The sequence below is a fragment of the Artemia sp. Qi Xiang Cuo genome, chromosome 2 (assembly GCF_049724085.1).
Source record: "Artemia sp. Qi Xiang Cuo chromosome 2, ASM4972408v1, whole genome shotgun sequence".
Classification (NCBI taxonomy): Eukaryota; Metazoa; Arthropoda; class Branchiopoda; order Anostraca; family Artemiidae; genus Artemia; species Artemia sp. Qi Xiang Cuo.
The window spans coordinates 17986716-18009668 of record NC_142795.1 but is presented as its reverse complement, the minus strand read 5'-3'; the positions used below and the strand labels follow the sequence as shown (position 1 = coordinate 18009668).

General features: G+C 35.8%; 1 protein-coding gene across 1 annotated transcript in view; it reads left to right on the top strand.

Moving 5' to 3' along the window:
* The window catches only part of LOC148954963 (uncharacterized), a 65110-nt gene that overhangs the window by 16273 nt on the left and 25884 nt on the right, over window positions 1-22953 (top strand). Inside the window, exons 2-3 of the mRNA XM_089108004.1 lie at window positions 4698-4825; window positions 17402-17510. Coding sequence (XP_088964130.1) covers window positions 4698-4825; window positions 17402-17510 — 237 coding nt within the window. The remainder of the gene's footprint in view (window positions 1-4697; window positions 4826-17401; window positions 17511-22953) is intronic.

Here is a 22953-nt window from a genome sequence, read left to right as displayed (position 1 = left end):
CAGCCACCTCCTATACAGAATTATTTTTGTTTTTTTGAAGTTGTAATGTCTTACTTAATTTTCATTTCAAAAAACTGTTTTATCTTTATAAGAGGAAGACTGCTATTCTGCTTAATTCAGATATCAAATTGAATTTTCTATTTATTTTTTTCTGTTTGATACTTTGTACAGAAGACAGGCTATGGCTTCTGATTATTCCTTTTGTTTTTCTGCGTATATGCACAGACATTTGACATTTTCTTTTCAAAAATAAATATTTATAACCTAAACAATACTAAGCACAAAGATCAAAGTATTTCTATTCTGTATCATATTCAGTATTCAGTATCTATATTCAGTATCAGTATCTATATTCAATATATTCAGTATTCAGCTTCTATATTCAGCATCATCAGAATCAGCGTCAAAGAATCAGTATCATCCTGGTTGATGTAGCTTCAGTAAACAGGCTTGAAATATCTACTTACTTATTTTTTTTTCTACCTTACTAAATTTAGTACCCTGTTTTTTTCTGTTGATCCAAGTGCTAGAGCCTTAATGTCTTACGTAGGCCCTAGGGGTCAAGTGGCTTGATCTTTCGATTCTGTCACTCAATTGATTTTTGGTTCAATCATCTTTCAATCAACCCTTCAATCTTGACTAAAACTCATTTTCAATTTAGTTTTCCTATCAGGTTGTCTGATGTGAGATATCTTTCAAACGCATTCTAACACAGACTTGACCTTTCTTGCCTGGACCAACGAGTTGAAGTAGTTGACCTTTCTTTGCTCAAAACGATAAGAAATTAATGTTAGTAGGGTTTTAAACCCCATTCTTTTTAAAAGCCAGAATATATTTTGTACTTTACTGAAAAAATTCAAATGAATTTACTGAAAAAAATGTGCATTGTGAGTTTAATAAACTTGTGGTGATATTTATTCCTTAAAATCTTAATAAAATTTGATTTCTTAAAGTTGTAAAAGTGAAAACATTTAAAGAATTTTTTCAGTAAAGTACAAATTATATTTTGGCTTTTAGAAAGCATGGGGTTTAGAACTCTACTTATATTAAATTCTGTTCGTTTTGAGTTTGACTTTTATTTATTGGAATTTCAGTTTGTTTTGGGTTTCATTTATTCATTGTTATTGATTTATGGTAGTTGTATGCTTGGTAGATTATTTGATTCTTTTTTTTTCATTTTTGGTTTAACGGAGTTCTTCACTTTTTAAAAAAAAATTATTTTGTGGAAAAAATTTTTTTTTAAATTGCCCCATGATCACTTTCGACTAATAGAAAAGGCACTAGTCCTTTCAATTTGCCAGTGGAATGAGCCCTTTTTGAAGCTTCTACAACAAAGCTTATTATAAAAACCTTCTATGCCCCAAGAGCATAACTTAGGACCCTTGTCCCAAGGACTATGAGGGGAGGGGTTTCATTCTCAAAGACATAATTTCCAGACCTTTGAACTACGTTGAACAAAATGGTCATATCAAAATGTTTGGGGAAATGATGGATCATGGGGCGTGGGTGATTCTCCCTCCGATTACAATCGACCAGTAAAAAGGGCAATAGCCCTCTCAATTTCCAATCCAATGACCCCGGACCTTTCAACTGCGTTCAACAAAATGGTTATATAAAAATGTTGATTGGAAGGGTTTGGGGAAATGATGGGTGTAGGGGGGGTATTCGCCCTCTGATCCCTTTTGTCTATTAATAAGGGCACTGGCCATCTCAATTCCTGATTCAATGAGTTCTTTTTTTGAAGTTTCTACGACAACGCATTCTATAAAAACCGTATATGCCCCCAGGGCAAAACTTACAAGCGTTGCCCTGAAGGCTGTGGAGGAGGGGGGGGGGGGAAGTGTCATATTCAAGAACATAATTTCTGGACCCTTCAACTACGTTCAACAAAATGGCAATATCAAAATGGGAAGGCGCCAGGACATCGACAAGTCAGGGCATCGACACGTCAGGATATCGACAAAATCCGTCATAACATCGACAAAAAATCCGTCAGAACATCGTCAGTCATAACATCGACACGTCAGGACATCGACAGTGACAATCGCTACCCGTCAGAACTTCGACGGTCATAACATCGACACGTCATAACATAAAAAAATTTCATAAAGAAAATCCGTCAGAACCACTAACCGTCAGAACGTCGACAGTCATAACATCGACACGTTATAACATCTAAAATTTTTAAACTTTAGTTTTTTGGGGTTTAGAGGGGAAAAGGTATTTAGGTTCGGTTAGGTTACGTATTTAATATGTGCTATGCTTTACCCCCATCCCTAATGTGAAAATATATAACCGAAATTTGTTTCTAAACTATTATATACTTACTACCATTATATAAACTTATAAATTTTGTTCATAACGAAAATCCGTCAGGATCACTAACCGTCAGAACGTCGAAAGTCATAACTTCGAACGTCGAACGTTGTCGATGTTATGAATGTTGACGTTCTGACGGGTAGCCATTGTGACTGTCAATGAACTGACGTGTCGATGTTATGACTGTCAACGTTCTGACGGGTAGTGATTGTGACTTTCGATGAATGTCCATGTTATGACTGTTGACGTTTTGACGGGTAGCGATTGTGACTGTCCATGTCCTGACGTGCCGAGGTTATGACTGTCGATGTCCTGACGTGTCGATGTCCTGACAGATTTTCCTTGTCGACGAAATGACGTTTGGTGCTTGTGACAGTTAGATGAAATGGTAGCATCCCTATCAAAATGTTGACCGTAAGTATTTGTGGAAATGATAGGCTTGGGGGGGGGGGGGAGCACTCGCCCTCCGATCGCTTTTGACTATTAATAAGGGCACCAACCCTCTATATTCCCAATTGAATGTGCCGTTCTTGAAGTTCCTACGACAACACTTTCTATAAAAAAAACCTTATATGCCCCCAAGACATAACTTACAACCTTTGCTTTGGGGGCTGTGGGGGGTTTGTCATCCTCAATGGCATAATTTCTGGACCTGCGAACTCCGTTGAACAAAATGTCGGTCAAAAAATTTTGATTGATTGTGTTCGGGAATGATACCAAGAAAACTTCTTAGTATCATTCCCCAGGGGGCCCTGGGACCAACAGCATTGGTAATATATTTGAAGTCAATTAACAGTGCTGATTTTAACAATTCTTGGTAGATTTCTAACAATGAGTATCAAATTTTGCCTGTAAAGATAGCAAAGTTTGGTTGTTTTATTTTTCAGATCTTTTGAAGAGAACTATGAGTTTTGTGAAAAATGAAATAAAAAAAACAACTTTTTTTAACTGAAAGTAAGGAGCGACATTAAAACTTAAAACGAACAGAAATTATTCCGTATATGAAAGGGGCTGTCCCCTCCTCAACGCCTCGCTATTTACGTTAAAGTTTTTTAATGTTTAAAAATAGTAAATATGGTGGGCGTGAGAGGGGGCTTAGTTGCCCTCCAATCACTTTCAACTATTAAGAAGGCCACTAGCCCTTTGAATTTCCAATTGAATGAGCCCTTTTTGAGGTTTCTACGACAACGCTTTCAATAAAAACTTTCTGTGCCCCCAGGGCATAAATTACAATCCTTGCCCTGAGGACTGTGTGGTGGAGTGTCCTTCTCAAATAAAAAATTTCTAGATTTTTCAACTACGTTGAACAAAATGGCTATCTTAAAATTTTGATTGGATGTGTTTGGTGAAATGGTGGGTGTGGAAGGGGTGTTAGTTGCCTTCCAATCACTTTTGACTATCAAAAAGGGCACAAACCATTCCAATACCCAATTGAATGAACCCTTTTTGAAGTTTCTATGACAACCTCTTCGACACGAAGTGCCCTGGTCTAAGACCAACCAAAAAAAAAAAAAAAAAAAAAAATACATTGTGCCAACATCGTTGTTTACTGAGGCAGCGCTACTGCGCTGCCTATGAAAAGTTTTTTTTTTCAATATTAGCGTATTGATTAGTCAATAACCACGCATAATGATTTTTTGAAAATTTAGCTTCGATGGTTTAGGCGCTGGGCACACTCATCAAACCAACCTTGAGCGGAGTAAGTGTGTATGTGATTCTTCTAGAGGAAACTTAGTAAGACAGACCTAACCTTTTATTTATTTCTGTGTATCACCTCATTGTGTATATTTCAGTTGCAAATATTATTTTTCCCTTGTATCTTCACTTTTATATTAATTTCATTTGTCTGTCCTTTATCCCTTAAAATGTATATCTCGACCTTTTATGTCTTTTATTTTTATGTTTCTTCTAGTTATTGTCGTTCACGCTTGTACGGATAACTCAAGGAACTTATGTTCATTTTGTTCTAATTGTTACTTTTTTCTTTTCTTGGGGGGGGGGGAGGGAAGGGACATCAAGCAATCTGAGAAATTGTATTCAGTTAATTAATTAACAGTTAACCAAGGCCATATCAAAGAGCGAAACATAATCTAGGTCGGTTTTTCTCAAAAATTCTACCCTCGCAAAAGTCTTAAAACCACTTCAGTGTATCTAGGAGCAGCTGATGCAACTCCACCCTTATAGCCCTCATATATTTATTTATTTTTTATAGTTAATGTAGTTTATCATAAATTCTTGTTCAAGCATTTTACAGTTTTGTCAATTATTGGAAGCAGCAATTTAAACCTTGTGAAAATTTGGCTCCAGGACGGATGATAGAAGTAGATACAGCCCTTTATGAAATTTAGAATTGTTAGTTACTTATTATTTTGTTGCAGATATAGGCAACATACATATTGAAGCAGATTTGTCTAGTATAAGAAGACGGGAAGCAGCAGCAATCCAATCTTTAGAGGGAAAACTTCTTGGTATCAATCCCCAGGGGGCCCTGGGACCAACAGCATTGGTAATATATTTGAAGTCAATTAAAAGTGCTGATATTAATAATTCTGTGTAGATTTCTAACAATGAGTATCAAATTTTGCCTGTAAAGATGGCAAAGTTTGGTTGTTTTATTTTTCAGATCCTTTGAAGAGAACTATGAGTTTTGTTAAAAATTAAATAAAAATAAAAACAAGTTTTTTTTTAACTGAAAGTAAGGAGCGACATTAAAACTTGAAACTAATAGATATTATTCCATATATGAAAGGGGTTGTCCCCTTCTCAACGCCTCGCTCTTTACGCTAAAGTTTTTTATTGTTTTAAAAAATAAAGTTGTGTGACAGAGTCAAACTTTAGCATAAAAAGCAAGGCGTTGAGGAGAGGACAGCCTCTTTCATATACGGAATAATTTCTGTTCATTTTAAGTTTTAATGTTGCTCCTTACTTTCAGTTAAAAAAACTTATTTTTTTAAATTTAATTTCTGAACGTTTTTGAATTAATGCAGCTTTGATTTTGGCTCACTGTACATGAATAATTAGAATGAAATTTGCATATTAATTTTATCTTTTTGGCTAAATGGCTTTCTCGAAATTTTGTTATGACGTAACTTACGAATTAACTTATGTAACAAACTTCTATGTTTGTATGTTTTTATTATGTATATTAGGTAGTTCACCCCTAGTCAATATCAGGCTCTTTACGCTAAAGTTCGAATTTTGTTCGAATCACAAACCCCTGAATCACAAAGGCTGGTTAATTAGAATAGATAGCTCTTTTGAAAGTACTAAAAAAACTTTAGCGTAAAGGGCGAGGTATTGACTAGGGGCAAACCCCTTCATATACGTAATTATTTCTGTTTGTTTTAAGTTTTAATGTTGCTCCTTACTTTCAGTTGAAAAAACTTGTTTTTTACTTAGTTTCTGATCGTTTTTTAAATAATGCTGGGAAATCGGGCACCCCTTCATAAACATGTCCCTTCCCCCACTAAAACATGGAAAGATCCTACTCGGATCCCCCCCACCAAGAAAAAATCCCTCTTGAAACGTCTGTATACTTCCCATTTACCAATACAATATGTAAACAATGGGCAAAGTTCATAACTTGCAGCCATTCCCCCGCGAACTGTGGGGGATTAAGTCATCCTTAAAGACATATTTATTAGATTTTCGACTATGCTGAACAAAATGGTTATCTCAAAATTTTTATTGTGTAACTTTAGGAAAAAAATGAGTGCGGGAGGGGGCCAATTCACTCTCGAATGGTTTGGGTCACTTAAAAGGGCACTAGAACATTTAATTTCCGATCAAATGAACTGTTTCAAGATATCTTAGGACTACTGGGTCGATGCGATTACCCTTGGGAAAAAACAAAACAAATAAACACGCATCCCTGATCTTTCTTCGGGCAAAAAAATACAAATTCCACAAATTCCACTTCTATAGTAGGGTTCTCTAATACGCTGAATCTGATGGTGTGATTTTCATTAAAGTTCTATGACTTTTAGGGGCTGTTTCCCCCTTTTTTCGAAAATAAGGCAAATTTTCTCAGGCGCGTAACTTTTAATGGGTAGGACTAAGCTTAATGAAACTTATATATTTGAAATTAGAATAAAAATCTGATTCTATTGATGTATCTATTGGTATCAAAATTACGGTTTTTAGAGTTTTGGTTACTATTGAGCCGGGTCACTCCTTATTTACAGTTCGTTACCACGAACAGTTTGAGAAGGAAAAGCCTGATTTTATCTCTTTTTTATAAGCCGTAACGATCTTGTAAAAAAAAACCCTAAAATCCAATAGAAGTTCAAATAATTTGAACCTTAAAACAAATTTTTTGAGACTCCCCCCCCCTTCTTTCCTCCCAAAGATAGCAGCTGACCTTCCTCACTAATAGCCGACGTCCAAACACACATCACTGTAAATGTTATAAAACCTCAAACTAGTCAAATCAGTTAAACGAACCTTATTATAGCCGTCTGTTTTAACCTTTAATTCCCTGCCGACTGCAAGTACATTTTAGAACGAATTTACTGAAAAAAAATTGCGCTTTACTGAAAAAAAGACCATGGATTGTCAGTTTAATTGAAATTTACTGATATTTATTCCTCAAAGTTTTGTTAATTTTTATTTATGAAAGTAAGAAGTGTGAAAACATTTGAAACGTATTTATTTTTCAGTGAAACGCAAATTATTTTCTGGTCTTGAGAAGACATGGGGGTTATCAGATCTACATACATTAATCTTTGCTCGTTTTGGGTTTGACTCAGCTATTTATTGTAATTTCTGTTCGTTTTGATTTTCATTTATTTATTGATAATGATTTCTAGTAGTTTTACGATTTGAAGGTTATTCGACTTTATTTATTCCCATTCTTGGCTTAATGGAGCTCTTTACTTTTCTTTGAAAAACATTTTGTGGAAAAAATTTTATGAGAACAATTTCTGTTCGTTTCTTATCGAAATATTCTTTTTCATGGATATTTTACATTTTTTCAGTTTGTTTCTGTAAGAATCCATAGTATTGGTTGTTCTTTGTATGTTGGAGAAACTTTTTCAACAATTTTTAATCCTGACACACAGTATTTTTTAATTTGATTTTATAGCTTCTGAAATTGACCTGAAAAATAAAACATAATATCATTCCTAAAGGTTCTATTGATGTTCTTTGACAACCTGGATACACTTACACTATTTTTATTTATTTAAATTGTAAGAGCAGAAGTAGTAATATTAGTAATCCAAAAAGTTTCAACTTAATACCCCAAGTCATTCTCGATATATTTCTGAGGTGTCTTATTGGCAACCATAAACACAATGTCTTTTGGTTTATTTTAAAGCAACATTTAGTTTTAAAGTATAACGGACCAGTTGCATAATTGTGGGGGGTTGACATGCCTAATATCCCTAAATACCTAATTATTGGACCTTTTTATTATGCTGAACAAAATGGCTGTATCAAAATTTTGACAAGATGCGTTTGAAAAATATATGGGTTTGAGAGAAGAGCTTCTTGCCCTCCAATCTCTTTTTAATCTTAAAAAGGGCATCAGAAATTTTAATTTTGAATCGAATTAGCTCCTTTAAAAGCTAAAATGATATTTCTAGCTATTATAGAGTGGTACTGCCTATGATATTACTTATATGCCCTTTCGAAAACCTGCATACATATAGTTTTTTGCTTAATTGAAACTCCCCTTAAACGTTCCTTAAAAGTTTCACCTTAATACCCTTAGCGTCATTAGTTACAGTAACTGTTATGGTAGTATTAAAAGTATACAGTGAAATCCCTCACAACTTACACCTAAAGGTTTAAATTAATGATATGATTTGTTCTTCAGATATTGCTTTGTCACCTTTTTGACAGTCCACGTGCTCATAGTTTGTTTTGATTTAGTTGAACATCCACCTAAATATTCCTCAAAAGCTTCACTTTAATACCCTTAGCTTGCACAGTAGCAAATAGTTGAAGCAGCATTAGTAGCAGTATGCGCATAGCACCTTTGGTTTCTTCAATATCTTCAACACACGCTGAAAATTTGTGCTTAATACATACCATCAACCGTTCCTGAAGTATTTCTGATAAGTCCGCTTGACAGCCTGACTGGCCATAGTGTGTATCGAATTAGTTCCATACAGTTTCTATATATATGCCACATTTTTGCTTAATATTCTTAGTTTTAATAGCAGTAGTAGTAGTTGTAACAGTAGAATTAATTGTAGTAATCTAGGCTTAAGTGGAAGTAGCAGTAATAAAAGTAGTAACAATAGTAACAGTAGCAGTAGCATGAGTAGAAGCAATAGCATTAGGATGCAAATATTTTCTTTCGGTTAGTTCAACATCCCTCCCAACAAGCCCAGTTAGTTTCAACTTCATACACCAAACTGTTCCTAAGATATTGCTCTTACACCCTTTTGACAACTTGCATAAAGAGGGCGTGTTCTGATTCAGTTCATTTTCCCTCTCAAAATTTTTGAAAATTTCATCTTCATACCCTTGGTCATAGTTGTAATAATAGACACAGTAGTATTATTAATATTGCTAGTAATAGTATTGAATAGCAGTAGTAATACTAGCAGCAGTAGTACTAACCTATTGTCTTTTGGTCAGTTGAACATTACTGTCATCAAGTCCTGGAAGTTTCAACTTAATACAATTAGCCATTGCTATGACATTGCTGATATGTCCTTTTGATAACCTGTATGTTCATACACTTCTTAAAATATGCATCTCAATGCTCTTAGCCCTACAAGTATTTGCAGTAGAAGTAGTAGTAGTAGTAGTAGTAGTAAACATAGCAGTAACAGTAGTATTAGCAGTAGTAGGCACAAACTGCCTTTTGGTGAGATGATCTTCTTCCCCTTTAAGTATTCTCTGAAAGTTCTAACTTAATACCCAAATCAATTCTTGAGATACGCTATTTCGACAATGTTTATGCGCGTAGTGTCTTTCGATATAGTTCAAATTTCACCTTAATACTGTAGATGGAGTAGTGTGGAGGTAGTAGTGGTGGTAGTTGTAGTAGTATTGGTAGCAAGCAAATATTGCCTTTTTGATCATATCCTTTATCATTTCCTGAATTTTCCAAATTAATGTGCTCAGTTATTCCTGTGTTGAACCCTTTTGACAATCCGTATACATATACCCTGTTTTGATTTAATTCAACGCTCCCTCAACATTCTCTGAAAGGCTCACCTGAATACCCTTCGTCTTCTTGGAAAGTAAAGTTCAAACATGCATAAATTTCTCAATTGCATATACTATGCGGAAACAGTGAACGAATTGCCTAACTTATAGCCCTTGTCCTGAGGACTGAGGGGAGGTTGACATCCCCATAGACATTATTACTGGACCTTTCAACAATGCTGAACAAAATAACTCCCTTAAAATTTTGATTGAATATGTTTTGGGGAATGATCGGCTTGAGAGGGGACCGATTGCCCTTCATTTACTTTTGACTCTTAAACAGGGCACTGAAACTTTCGAATTCCAATCAAATGAGCTTCATCCGACCCAAAGATTTTACAACTACCCGTTTCATAAAAACCTTATATGCCCGGGGCATAACAACTCTTGCTCATGGGCTTTGAGGGATTGTATCCACCTAAAGACATTGTTATATGATTTTTGAACTACTGGTAAGTGTGATTTTGGTATCTCACAATTTCAATTGAATGCGTTTTGGGAAGGGGATGGCAGGGAGGGGGGCTAGTTACTCTCCATCATGTTTGAGTCTTAAAAAGGAACTAGAATTGTACATTTTAAATCAAATGAGTCTCTTCTAAAGTTCAGACGACCATCCCTTCCATAAAAACCTAAAATGCCCCTGGGGCATAATTTTCAACCCTTACCCCCAGACTCTGGGGGATTCTGTCCACCCCAAGGGCCTTATTACATGATTTTTGGACTCTTTTTCAACAAATGTCTATCTCTAAATTTTTATCGGATGCATTTGTGGAAAATACGACGTAGGAGGGGAGGGGGTGCTGCCCCAGATCACTTTGACTCTTAAAAAGGGAACTAGAACACCTGGTTTCCAATCTTATGAGCCCCCTCCGGAGTGTAGACAACCACCCTTTCCATGAGAACTTTATATGCCCTCGGGGCATAACTTAAAACCTCTTGCGATGAGGAGTGTGTGTGTGTGGGGGGAGGGGGTGTCATCCTCAAAGACATCTGACCTTTCAACTGCACTGCAGAAAATGGCTATCTCAAAATTTTGATAAGATATATTTTAGAAAATTAATGGGCGTGGGAGGGGGCACTTGGTGCCCTCTAATCGCTTTTGAATATTAAAAAAGGCCCTTTGAATTTCCAAGAGAATGAGCCTTTTTTGAAGTTTCTATGACTTCAAATGGCTATCTTAAAATTTCTGTCAGATACATTTTGGGAAAATATAAGGTATGGGGGGGGGGGGGGTATCCACCCTCCGATCATTTTGAATCTTAAAAAGGGCACCAGAACTGCTGATTACCAATCAAATGAGCCCCTTCCGAAGTTTATACGACAACCCTTTCTATATAAAAACCTAATATGACTCCAGGGCATAACTCCAAGGGAAATTGTGGGCGTGGGGTGGGGGTGGGGTTTAGTTGCCCTCCATTTATTTTTGAACTATTAAAAGGGGTTATAGTCCCTTTAATTTCCAATCGAATGAGCCTTCTTCGAAGTTTCTGCGACAACAAATGGCCATCTCAAAATTTCTATCAGATGCATTTCGGGAAAATACGAAGTGGGTGTGTTGGGGGGGGGGTATCCACCCTCCACTCTGAATCTTATAAAAGGTACTAGAACTTCTTATTACCAATCCAATGAACCTTCTCCAAAGTTTTTGCGACCACTCTTTCTATAAAACTTTATATGCCCAGAGAATATGACTTACAACCCTTGCCCTGAGGGCTGTGGGGTGTTGTCATCCTCAAGGACATAATTTCCCGATCTTTCAACTACGTTGGACAAAATGGCTATCTCAAAATTTTGATCGGATGTCTTTGCGGAAATAGTGGGTATGGGAGGGGGGTTAGTTACCCTCCAATCACTTTTGACTATTAAAAACGGCACTAGCCCTTACAATTTTCAATCGAATGAGCCCTTTTCAAAGCCCTTTAAAAAAATATATATAAAATAAAATAAATAATACATTGTATCCACATTGCTCTTTACTTAGGCAGCGCTATTGCGCTGCCTATGATATAGTAATTTTTCTTTTTTGGAGATTAGCTAATTTATAGTAAGCACTTCTTTCACTCTTAAATCATATAATATGAAACTCTTTTCCTTTTGTCTTTAATTGTTAATGTTAGCTTATTATTAATAGTAAGCGTATTTCTAATATACGTAGTTATTAATAGTAAGCGTATAGGGAGGATAATTTATAGTAAGAACTTCTTTCACTCTTAAATCATAATATGTAACTCTTTTCCTTTTGTCTTTAATTGTTAATGTTAGCTATCTTCCCAAGAACCTCAGTACGGACGCAAATGCTCAGGCTCCACTTTAACCAACTCCTATTTATTTTCTTTTCGTTTTATTTTAGATAAGAGTTATACCTCATCTCAGTAATGAGGCAGACTACAACTACGCATTGTCCCCCCCCAACCCAAAATAAAAAACCTCTAGGCTATTTACTACTATTGGGTACTGTATATATATGTCATATTCCCCTCCCCCTGTAAAAATAATCCTCGCTTCTTATTTTCTTCAATTTTCTTTTGAGGTGATTTTATTTAGTTCGGGATAGTAAGAAGCCTGGTCTACCTTATTCTCTCAATCTAATTTAGAGAATTCAGATATTTTTCTATCATTTTTAGAGATTATCCCATTAGTAATATTAATCTTACAAATTTTTCCACAAACCAAGTTTTTCAAAGAAAGGTAAAGAGCTCCACTTGGTCAAATATAAGCAGAAATAAAGTCAAATAACTTACCAAGTGAAGTTTTCAAGTGAAGCATAACAAGTTTACCGCATATCATCAAACAGTTTGTGGTAACGAACTGTAAGTAAGGAGCGACCCGGCTCAATAGTAACCGAAACTGTAGAAAACAGAATTTTGATACCAATAGATACATCAAAAGAATCAGATTTTAATGCTAATTTCGAATATATAAGTTTCATCAAATTTAGTCTTACCTATCATAAGTTAGGCGCCTGAGCAAATTTGGCTGATTTTCGAAAAAAGGGGGAAAGGCCCCTTAAAAGTTATAGAATCTTAATGAAAATCACACCATCATATTCAGCGTATCAGAGAACCCTACTGCAGAGGTTTCAAGTTACTATCTACAAAAATGTAGAATTTTGCATTTTTTGCCAGAAGAAAGATCACGGGTGCGTGTTTATTTGTTTGTTTTTATTTTTCCCCAGGGGTGATCTTATCGACCCAGTGGTCCTAGAATATCGTGGGAGGGCTCATTGGAATGGAAATTAAAAGTTCTAGTGCTCTTTTTAAGTGACCAAAAAAATGGAGGGCAACTATGCCCCCTCCCACGCTAATATTTTCTCAAAGTCACCCGATCAAAATTTTGAGATGGCCATTTTGTTCAGCATAGTCGAAAATATAGTAACTGTGTCTTTTAGAATGACTTAATCCCCCACAGTTCCCAGGGGAAGGGCTGCAAGATATGAACTTTGCCCATTGCTTACTATTATTGGTTATTGTTATTGCGAAGTATACAGACATTTTTAGGAAGGATTTTTTTCTGGTGGGGGAGGTGGAGGAAGGGGTTACTCGGGAGAATCTTTCCGTGGAGGATGTTTCTTTGGGGTAAGGGACATTTCTATGAAGGGGGCGCCGGATTTCCAACCATTATTTAAAAAATGATCAGAAATTAAAATAAAAAAAACAAGTTTTTTCAGCTGAGAGTAAGAAGCAACATTAGAACTCAAAACGAACAGAAATTATTATGCATATTAGGGGATTCTCCCCCAAGTCAATACCTCGCTCTTTACGCTACAGTTTTTTTTTAGTTCTTTCAAAAGAGCTATCTATTCTAATTAAACGGCCTTTATGATTCAGGGGTTTGTGAATCAAAATTTTTTTTAACTTTTAACGTAAAGAGCGTGGTATTGACTAAGGGGAGAACCCCTCATATACGTAATAACATATACTTAATAATAAAAAAGAATAAAAAAAACAAACGATACGGCTCAATAGTTATCGAAACTCTTAAAAACGGAATTTTGATGTAAATAAATGTATCAAAATAATGGGCTTATAATGATGATTCTAAATATATAAATTTTTTTAAGTGTAGTATTACTCATCAAAGGCTACGAGCCTGAGAAAATTTACCTGATTTTTTAAATAGGGGGGAAACATCCCCTACAAGTGAAAAAATTTTAATGAAAATCACACCGTCAGACTCAGCGTATCAGAAAACCCTATTACATAGGTTTCAAGCTCATATCTGAAAAAATCTGCAACTATATCTGCAGCGTATTTTTTGCCAGAAGAAAAATATACGAATATAGAAGTTCGTTTCGTAAGTTAATTTGTAAATTACGTCAGAACCAAATTTAGAGACAGCCATTTAGCAGAAGAAGAGTAAAATTTTTATGCAAATTTTGTTTACTTATTCAATGACGGTGAGCCAAAATAGAAGCTGCATTAAGTAAAAAACGATCAGAAATTAAATAAAACAAAACAAGTTTTTTAAACTGAATGTAAGGAGCGACATTAAAACTTAAAACGAAATTATTCCGTATATGAAAGGGGCTGTCCCCTCCTCAAGGCCTCGCTCTTTACGCTTAAGTTTGACTCTGTCTCACAACTTTATTTTTTTAAACAATAAAAATCATCAAAAAATAATGTGACTCTTTCCATCATCACTTTAACTCTTAAAAATGGCACGATAACTTCTAATTACCAATCCAATGAGCCCCCTCCGAAGTTTATTCTACCACCCTCCGAAATTTATGCGACTACCCTTTCCATAAGAATCTTATATGCCCCTGGGACATAACTCACAACCCTTTCCCAGAAGGCTCGAGGGGGAGTGGGTTAATCCTGAAAGACATAATTACTGAACTTTTCAACTACGCTGAACAAAATGGCTATTTCAAAATTTTGGTTGGATATATTTGGGAAAATGATGGGCGTCGGGGGCTGGTTTTCCTCCAATCAGTTTCGACTATTAGATAGGACAATAGAACTTGCAATTTACAATTGATTGAGCCCCTTTTGAAGTTTCTACGGCAACTGCTTCTTTAAGAAGTGCCCTGGTCTAGAAAAAAACAACAACGAACAAATAAATACATTGTGCCCAAATCGCTCTTTATTTAGGTAGCGCAATTGCGCTGCCTATGATCTTTGGACTATTTTTTTAACAAATGGCTATCTCAAAATTTCTATCAGATGCATTTTAGGAAAATAAGACGCGTAATGAGGGGGGGGGGTAGTTACCCTCCAATCCCTTTGACTCTTAAAAATGGCTTTAGAACATGTGATTAACAATCTATTGAGCCCCTTCGGCGTCTATACGATCCCCCCTTCAATAAAATTTGTTATGCCTCCAGGGCATAACTTACAACCCTTGCCCTGAGGGCTGCGGGGGTTGCTATCTTTAAGGACATAAATTCCGGACTTTTCAACTAGGCTGAACAAAATGGATATCTCAAAACTTTTATTGAATCAGGGGTGAGGGGTGGCGAGGATGGTTGCCTTCTACACATTCGACTATTAAAAACGGCACTAACCCTTTCAATTTCCAATCGAATGAGCCCCTCTCGAAGTTTCTTCGATCCTTCCTTCTATACAAAGTGCCCTGGTCTAAAAAAAATAATATTTTGTGCTCACATCACTCTTCACTGAGGCAGCGCTACTGCGCTGCCTATAATATGCTTCTTTCCCTCTTTCATGGTTAACTATGATTGTCTTTTTCCTTCGTTAATCTTTAACACTAAGGGAAAGGAATACAGATTTTAAATTAATATCGAAATTTGTTGCTGTTTTTTTTTTTTTCAAAATGTGATAGTTGATGGAGCATTACTCAACCGCGCAAGACTTTTCCAGGAAGAAGTTGTTTCCTAGCATGGTTAATTTTGAAATTAAATAAGCATAATGTGGTTATATCCCACTCGCATTAACAAATAAGGATAAAAGAAATTTGAAAATTGATGGTATTACACAAGAGAAGATTTTTGTAAACGGTACACCCTCTGTACGATCTTTTCCTATGGCAATGTTTGAAATAGAGTTTGTAAATGTATATAAAATTAAAAGTGTAATTTACCTGTTAAAAAGGAGAGAATCAAATTTGGCCGGGGACCAAACTGATAAAATGGGGACTTGAGGGGCATTTGCTCGAGAGAATACAATTCGACGTTAAAGAGGATGAAAATAAAAGCACTAGCCTTAGGTCGGGGTCTTGGCTGAGACACAAACTCTGACGTTTAAGGCATATGGTGGTTTATTTTCTAGGGAGAAGGGGTTTTTGGGCTAGAGAATGCAATTTGAAAAAAAAAACATAATAAAGTAAGTTTTTTTGGGGAAAAAGGTTTTGTCCAGCCTATGGGGTTAAATATAGAAAGGAGCTAAGAAATTCAGACTTCGGAAGGAAATTGAAATGAAATTCACCTCAAGTGAAAAACAAAGGAAATCAGCGTTTGAAACTAGATGAGAAATTGGATGAAGGTTATTTTTGGGGCAATGGAATATATTATAAAATTCAAGAAATAAAAAGAATTTGAAAAATTCGAAGTCAGGAGAAAACTTTGAAAAAAAGGTAGGATAAATCAATAAAAGAAAGGGTTTTTACATACTTTTGAGACAGAAGTAGGCTATTTTTAATTCAAAGGAAAATATTCAGGTTTCTTTTAGAGAGGATGGAGGGTTCAAATCATTAAGCAATGTAAAATGGTCCAAAACTAGCAATATGGGGAGGGGGGGGGGGGCTGTAGCAGTCATCCCCGCAATTCTTTCTTAGGTTAAATTTATCCATTCGTAAAAACTTGGGGGCCCAATGTGACAAGTGCACCGGCAAGCAAAATCTTGGGGGAAGGATAAAATGCAACATGGGTGCCAATAATTGACCAAATTGACAAATTTATAGTAAAAAGAGTGAAAAACAGAAAAAAAACAAGGAATGAGGGTTTCAGAAAACATTTTGGGAGGGGGCACGGGTTACGCCTGCCCCTGGATCCGCCAGTGGTCTTTGGCAAGCTTCCGTCCTTCATCCCTAAACATGTTTTACAGACCTCAAACGATTTCTCAAGGTTATTGTTTAGTATGCCGTAAATCAAACGAGCTATTAAAACTATCCTTATACAACAACCGTGGAAAACATTTTTCATTTCTTCCTCAAATCGTCAAAAAATGTGGTTAATTACTATATTTTATCTTTTATCATCTTTTTTATAAAGTGGCGTAATTAACATTTCCCGAAAATACTAGGGCACTACCCTTTTTATAAAAATTCATTCATGATTTTCAGTAGCTTATCTTTAATGTCTTAACTACTTTCTATCAATAATTTGCTTTCCATACTGTTAGCAAAGTACTGGTAGAATTATCAAATTTTTTTACAGGGAGAGGAGGGATTATAGGCGGGTATGTCTGGGCTTTGAAGTTGATCTGTTTTAATCTGAATTTGGTGTAACCAATATTTGAATAAAAGTAGTATAATAAAAGAGAAAAGCGTATTGATTTGAATTAAGTAAATCGAATTATTGATTCAAACATGGCCAAGCGACACGGTTTTTTACGAAGGTTTTCATTCCATTTCATTGTAATTAGCTTTTTATTATTATTCACACCCGTAAAAATCATATTCATCAATTTGAAGTGTCTGTTCATCAATTTATCTATCAACAATCAATTTTTCTAATAAGTACCGTAGCATTGTTTATTTCAATACTATAATAGCCTATAATGCCATAATGCTAGTTTTGTATCCATTTATTCATCTCAATTGATTTTTATGTTTATTTTTATCAGCTATATCTGTTTTTACTATTTTATACTACTTATTAGTTTTTATTTTAGAACTATAATAACGTTCAACACTACAATGCTATTTGTTTTCTTTTTATTCGTTATCAATAATTTTTTTGTCCATTATATTAATTGTCATAACATATTTATTGCTTTACACTTGTTGTTTTCTTTAGTCAGCTGCTAATGCACGGGAAATGGTTACCTCAGTACCATTGGAAAATGAGCCCCTTGAGGCACCAAAGCCAGCTGACATTGACCCTGACAGTGGTACAGCTAGTAAAGGTAATGGATTGGATAGCTATTATTGAGTTAAAAATAGTCTTCCCCTTTCAATGGTGGCGCAGAAGAATTGATATTAGCTTAGTAACACGAGACCCAGAGACAGATCTCAGTTGCAGCAACCCCCCACCCCCGAGGGGCAGGTAATTTGATTCCAGTGATGACATTATGCAAAAATGTTTCCATAATAATCCAAAAAAGAAGAAGAGAAAGAAGGTCTTGCGCTAATATAGAGCATAGAAATTTTACATTTCTATTTTCCAGGCAGATACCAAGGATCTTTCTTCTCTTTTTTTTAATGGATTGGCATTCATAAAAAAATTATTTCATTTTATGATAAAAAGAAGTGTTCGATGTTTCATTCAAATTTGAGGTTCTGGGGGGGGGGCTGACTGGGAACCGACCCCCCTTCCTTACGTTCGCACCGGTTATTTTCTACCTTTCTTAAGGCATTATTAATCAAAGATTATAGCGATTATTACCAATAGAAAAGCAGCAAATTAAATTCAATGAATATAATTAAAATATTAAGAATATATTTATTAAGAAAATATTAGGAGTATATAAATATTAATAAATATTAGGAATCTTATGTTAGGAATAATAAGTAAAAAGAATCAAACAGTTCATGTTTGTGAAAGCAACAGTAAGTGAAGTAACAGTAACAGTAAGTGAAAGATCTAGAAATTATGTCTTTGATGAAGACACTCCCCCCACAGTCCCCATGGCAAGGGTTGTAATTTATGCCCTGGGGGCATATAAGGTGTTATTGAAAGCGTTGTCGTAGAAACTTCAAAAAGGGCTCATTCAATTGGAAATTCAAAGAGTCCTTTTTAATAGTCGAAAGTGATTGTAGGGTAGCTAACCTCACTCTCACGCCCACCATTTCCCAAAACACATGCAATCAAAATTTTAAGATAGCCATTTCGTTCAGCGTAGTTGAAAGGTCTGGAAATTATATCTTTGAGGATGACAAACCCCCACACCCCTCAGGGCAAGGGTTATAAGTTATGTCCTTATGCAAATCTATATAAGGTTTGTATAGAAAGCATTGTCGTAGAAACTTCAAAAAGGGCTCATTCAATTGGAAATTGAAAAGGCTAGTGCCCTTTTTAATTGTCAAAAGTGATCGGAGGACAACTAACCGCCCTCTCACGCCCACCATTTCCCGAAACACATGCAATAAAAATTTTGAGACATCCATTTTGTTCAACGCAGTTGAAAGTTTTGGAAATTAGGTCTTTGAGGATGATAACCCCCCCCCCACACACACACACACCCCTCACGGCAAGGGTTGTAAGTTATGTCCTTGGGGCATATAAGGTTTTTACAGATAGCGGTAATGTAGAAACTTAAAAAAGGGCTCAATCGATTGGAAATTGAGAGAGCTAGTGCTCTTTTTAATAGTCGAAAGTGATTGAAGGGCAACAAACCCCCTCTCACACCCACCGTTTCCCCAAGCACATCCAATCAAAATTTTGTGAAAACTATTTTGTTCAACGTTGTTTAAAGCTCTGGAAATTATGTCTTTGAGGATGACAACCCCCCCCCCCCCCCACAGCCCTCAGGGTAAGGGTTGTAAGTTATGCCCTGAGGGCATATAAGGTTTTTATAGAAAGTGCTGTCGTAGAAACTTCAAAAAGGGCTCATTTGATTGGAAATTGAAAGGGTTAGTACCCTTTTTAATAGTCGAAAGTGAATGGAGGGCAAGTAACCCCCTATCACGCCCACCATTTTCCCGAACACATTGAATCAAAATTTTGAGATAGTCATTTTATTCAACGTATTTCAGCGGTCCAAAAATTATGTTTTTGAGGAGGATACTCCCCCCACAGCCCTCAGGGCAGGGGTTGTAAGTTATGCCCTGGGGAAATGAAACTCAGAGAGGAGAGAAAGTAACAAAATGAAAAATAAAATCAAAAAGGGTGAAAAAAACGAGGATTTTGTCAGCCAGTGACGAATCATGAAGATGACAAAATATAAGCAAATATTTCGACAAGGACCTCCTCCAAGTCGTCCTCAGTGCTAAACAAAAAAGAAAAAAAAAACACGAAAATCTAACCTTTCGAAGTTTACCCTACAAAGACAGAACAGACACCCTTTGCTTATATTTTGTCATCTTCATGATTCGCCACTGGCTGACAAAATCCTCGTTTTTTCACCCTTTTTGATTTTATTTTTCATTTGGTTACTTTCTCTCCTCTCTGAGTTTCATTTGTCATGTATAGCCAGTGTGGTCTAAGAATGTTTTATGCCCTGGGGTCATATAAGGTTTTAACAGAAAGCGTTGTCATACAAACTTCATAAAGGCTCTTTCAAGTGAGAAATGAGAGGGGTAGCACCCTTACTAATAGTCAAAAGTGATTTGAAGGCGAATGCCCCTCCCCCCACGCCCATTATTTCCCCAAACACTTCCAATCAACATTTTGATATAGCCATTTTGTTGAACCTAGTTAAAGGTTCCGTAAATTATGTTTTTGAGCATGACAATCTCCCCACAACCCTCAGGGCTAAGATTGTAAGTTATGCTCTGGGGGCATATAATGTTTTGATAGAAAGCGTAGTTAGTTGTAAACACTTTAAAAAGAGGTCATTGGATTGGAAATTGAGAGGACTATTGTCCTTTTTAATAGTCGAAGGTAATCGGAGGGGAATCGCCCCCTCCCCATGCCCATCATTTCCCCAAACATTTCCAATCAACGTTTGGATATGGCCGTTCTGTGGAACGTAGTTGAAAGGTATGGAAATTATGTCTTTGAGGATGATAACCCTCCCCCCCCCATAGCCCTCAGGATAAGGGTCCTAAGTTATGCCCTTGGGGCATACAAGGTTTTGATAGAAATTTTTGTCATAGAAGCTTCAAAAAGGGATCATTCGATTGGAAATTGAGAGGACTAGTGCCTTTTTTATTAGTCGAAAGTGATCAGAGGGCAAATGCCCCCCCCCTCAAAGCCCATTATCTCTGGATTATTCCGGTAGGGATTCTTGCGTCGGGGATCTTTTCATGGAGGAATGTTTGTGGGCGAAGGGAATTTTCCATGGAGGGGAACTGGATTTTCCTGTATTAATTAAAAAACTATCCGAAATTAAATGCACAAAAATTGATTTTTTCAACCGAAAGTAAGGAGAAAAATAAAAAACTAAAACGAACAGAAATTATTAGCTATATTATAGGGGCTGCCCCCTCTTCAATACCTTGCTCTTTACGCTAAAGTGTTTTGTGAATTTTTAAAAAAGATTATGTTCTAATTAGACGGTTCTTGCGTATCAGGATCATTCTTAAAAAAATTGGAACAAAAAGTCAAACTTCAGTGTAAAGAGTGAAATATTAAGGAGGGGGCAGCCCCTCTCACATACGCAATAATTTCTGTCAGTTTTAAGTTTTAATGCTGCTCCTTGCTTTCAATTGAAAGAAAACTTGCTTTTATTTAATTTTAGCTATCAAGAAGCGCAGGTGTAAGCTATTTTGAATTAGGTGCCACTATTGATCAAACAGTTCGTGGTAACGAACTGTAAGTAAGTAGCGACCCGGTTCAATGGTAAACGAAACTCTAAAAAACGGAATTTTGATACCAATAGATACATCAAAAGAATCAGGTTTTAATGCTGATAAAATTTGGCTGATTTTAGTAAAAAGGGGGGAAAGACCCCCTAAAAGTTATAGAACCTTAATGAAAATCACACCATCATATTCAGCATATCAGAGAACCCTACTGTAGAAGTTTCAAGCGCATATCTGCAAAAATGTGGAATTTTGTATTTTTTTTTGCCAGAAACAAGATCACGGATGCGTGCTTATTTGTTTTTTTTTCCCCAGGGGTGATCGTATCGAACCAGTAGTCCTAGAATATCGCGCGAGGACTCATTGGGAAGGAAATTACAAGTTCTAGTGGCTTTTTTAAGTGACCACAAAAATGGAGGGCAACTAGGTCCCCTCCCACGCTCATTTTTTCCCAAAGTCACCCGATCAAAATTTTGAGATAGCCATTTTGTTCAGCATGGTCGAAAACATAATAACTATGTCTTTTAGGATGACTTAATCCCCCGAAGTCCCCAGGGTGAGGGCTGAAGGTTATGAACTATACCCAATGTTAACATATAGTATTGGTTATTGGGAAGTATACAGACGTTTTCAGGGGGATTTTTTCTGGTACGGGGGGGAGGTCGGGGGTTATATGGGAGGATCTTTCCATGAAGGAAGTTTTCATTGGGGAAGGGACATTGCTATTAAGGGGGCGCCGGATTTCCCAGCATTATTAAAGAAAAGGATCGGAAATTAAATTATAAAAAAAACAAGTTTTTCGACTGAAAGTGAGGAGCAACATCGAAACTTAAAATCAACAGAAAATATTACACATATGATTGAGTTCACCCCCTAGTCAATACCTCGCTCTTTAAGCCAAAGATTTTTTAAGTACTTTCATAAGAGCTATTTATTCTGATTAACGGCCTTTGTGATTAAGGGGTTATTTTTATAGAATTGGAACAAAATTTGAACTTTAGCTTAAAGAGCGAGGTATTAACTGGGGGGCGAGCCCCCTAATATACGTATTAAAAATATATGAATATTGAAGATCGTTACGTAAGTTAATTCGTAAGTTACGTATATTTATTACTAATAAAACGTTCGTAAAAAAATTAAACAAGTTTCGAGAAAGCCATTTAACAAAATAAAAGTAAATTAATATGCAAATTTTATTTTAATTATTCATGTACGGTGAGCCAAAATCTAAACCTGCATTAATTCAAAAACGTTCAAAAATTAAATAATAAAAAAACAGTTTTTTAACTGAAAGTAAGGAACGACGTTAAAACTTAAAACAAACAGAAATTATTCCGTATATAAAAGGGGTTGTCCCCTCCTCAACGCCTCGCTCTTTACGCTAAAGTTTGACTTTCTCACAACTCTATTTTTTTAAACAATAACAAACTTTTAGGTTTTTACACTAAAAAAACCCTCAAAAAACGCATACAAAATTGTGTTTTTTTTTTAATGACCATTTTTCCAATAATTATGCACTGTTATTAGGTTAATGTAGTGTTTCATTTAAATGTTTTATGATGATTGCTGATCAAAGTTTATGTTATCTATGCCTTTCATTTATGTTATTTTACTGTGTTCATGGCCGTATATTTGGCTTTACAATACACTTATCTATCTATCTATATAATATGAAGAATAAATATACCAACCACATTTTGCATGCAGACCCGCTATACTTTACCCCTCCCCGCCCCCTAATGTGCAAATCTATAGCCCAAATTTATTTCTAAAGTAACGAAGAAACCAACAAAAAAACGATTTTTTCTCGAATTTTACACAGCGTAAACTTGAGTGAGTGGTGCATAATACACAAGTACCAAAATTTCTCCCCCCTACGGAAATTAAAAAAACACAACTCAAATAAAATTCTCAAATTTGGAAAGCCTTATTTTCCACGGGGGT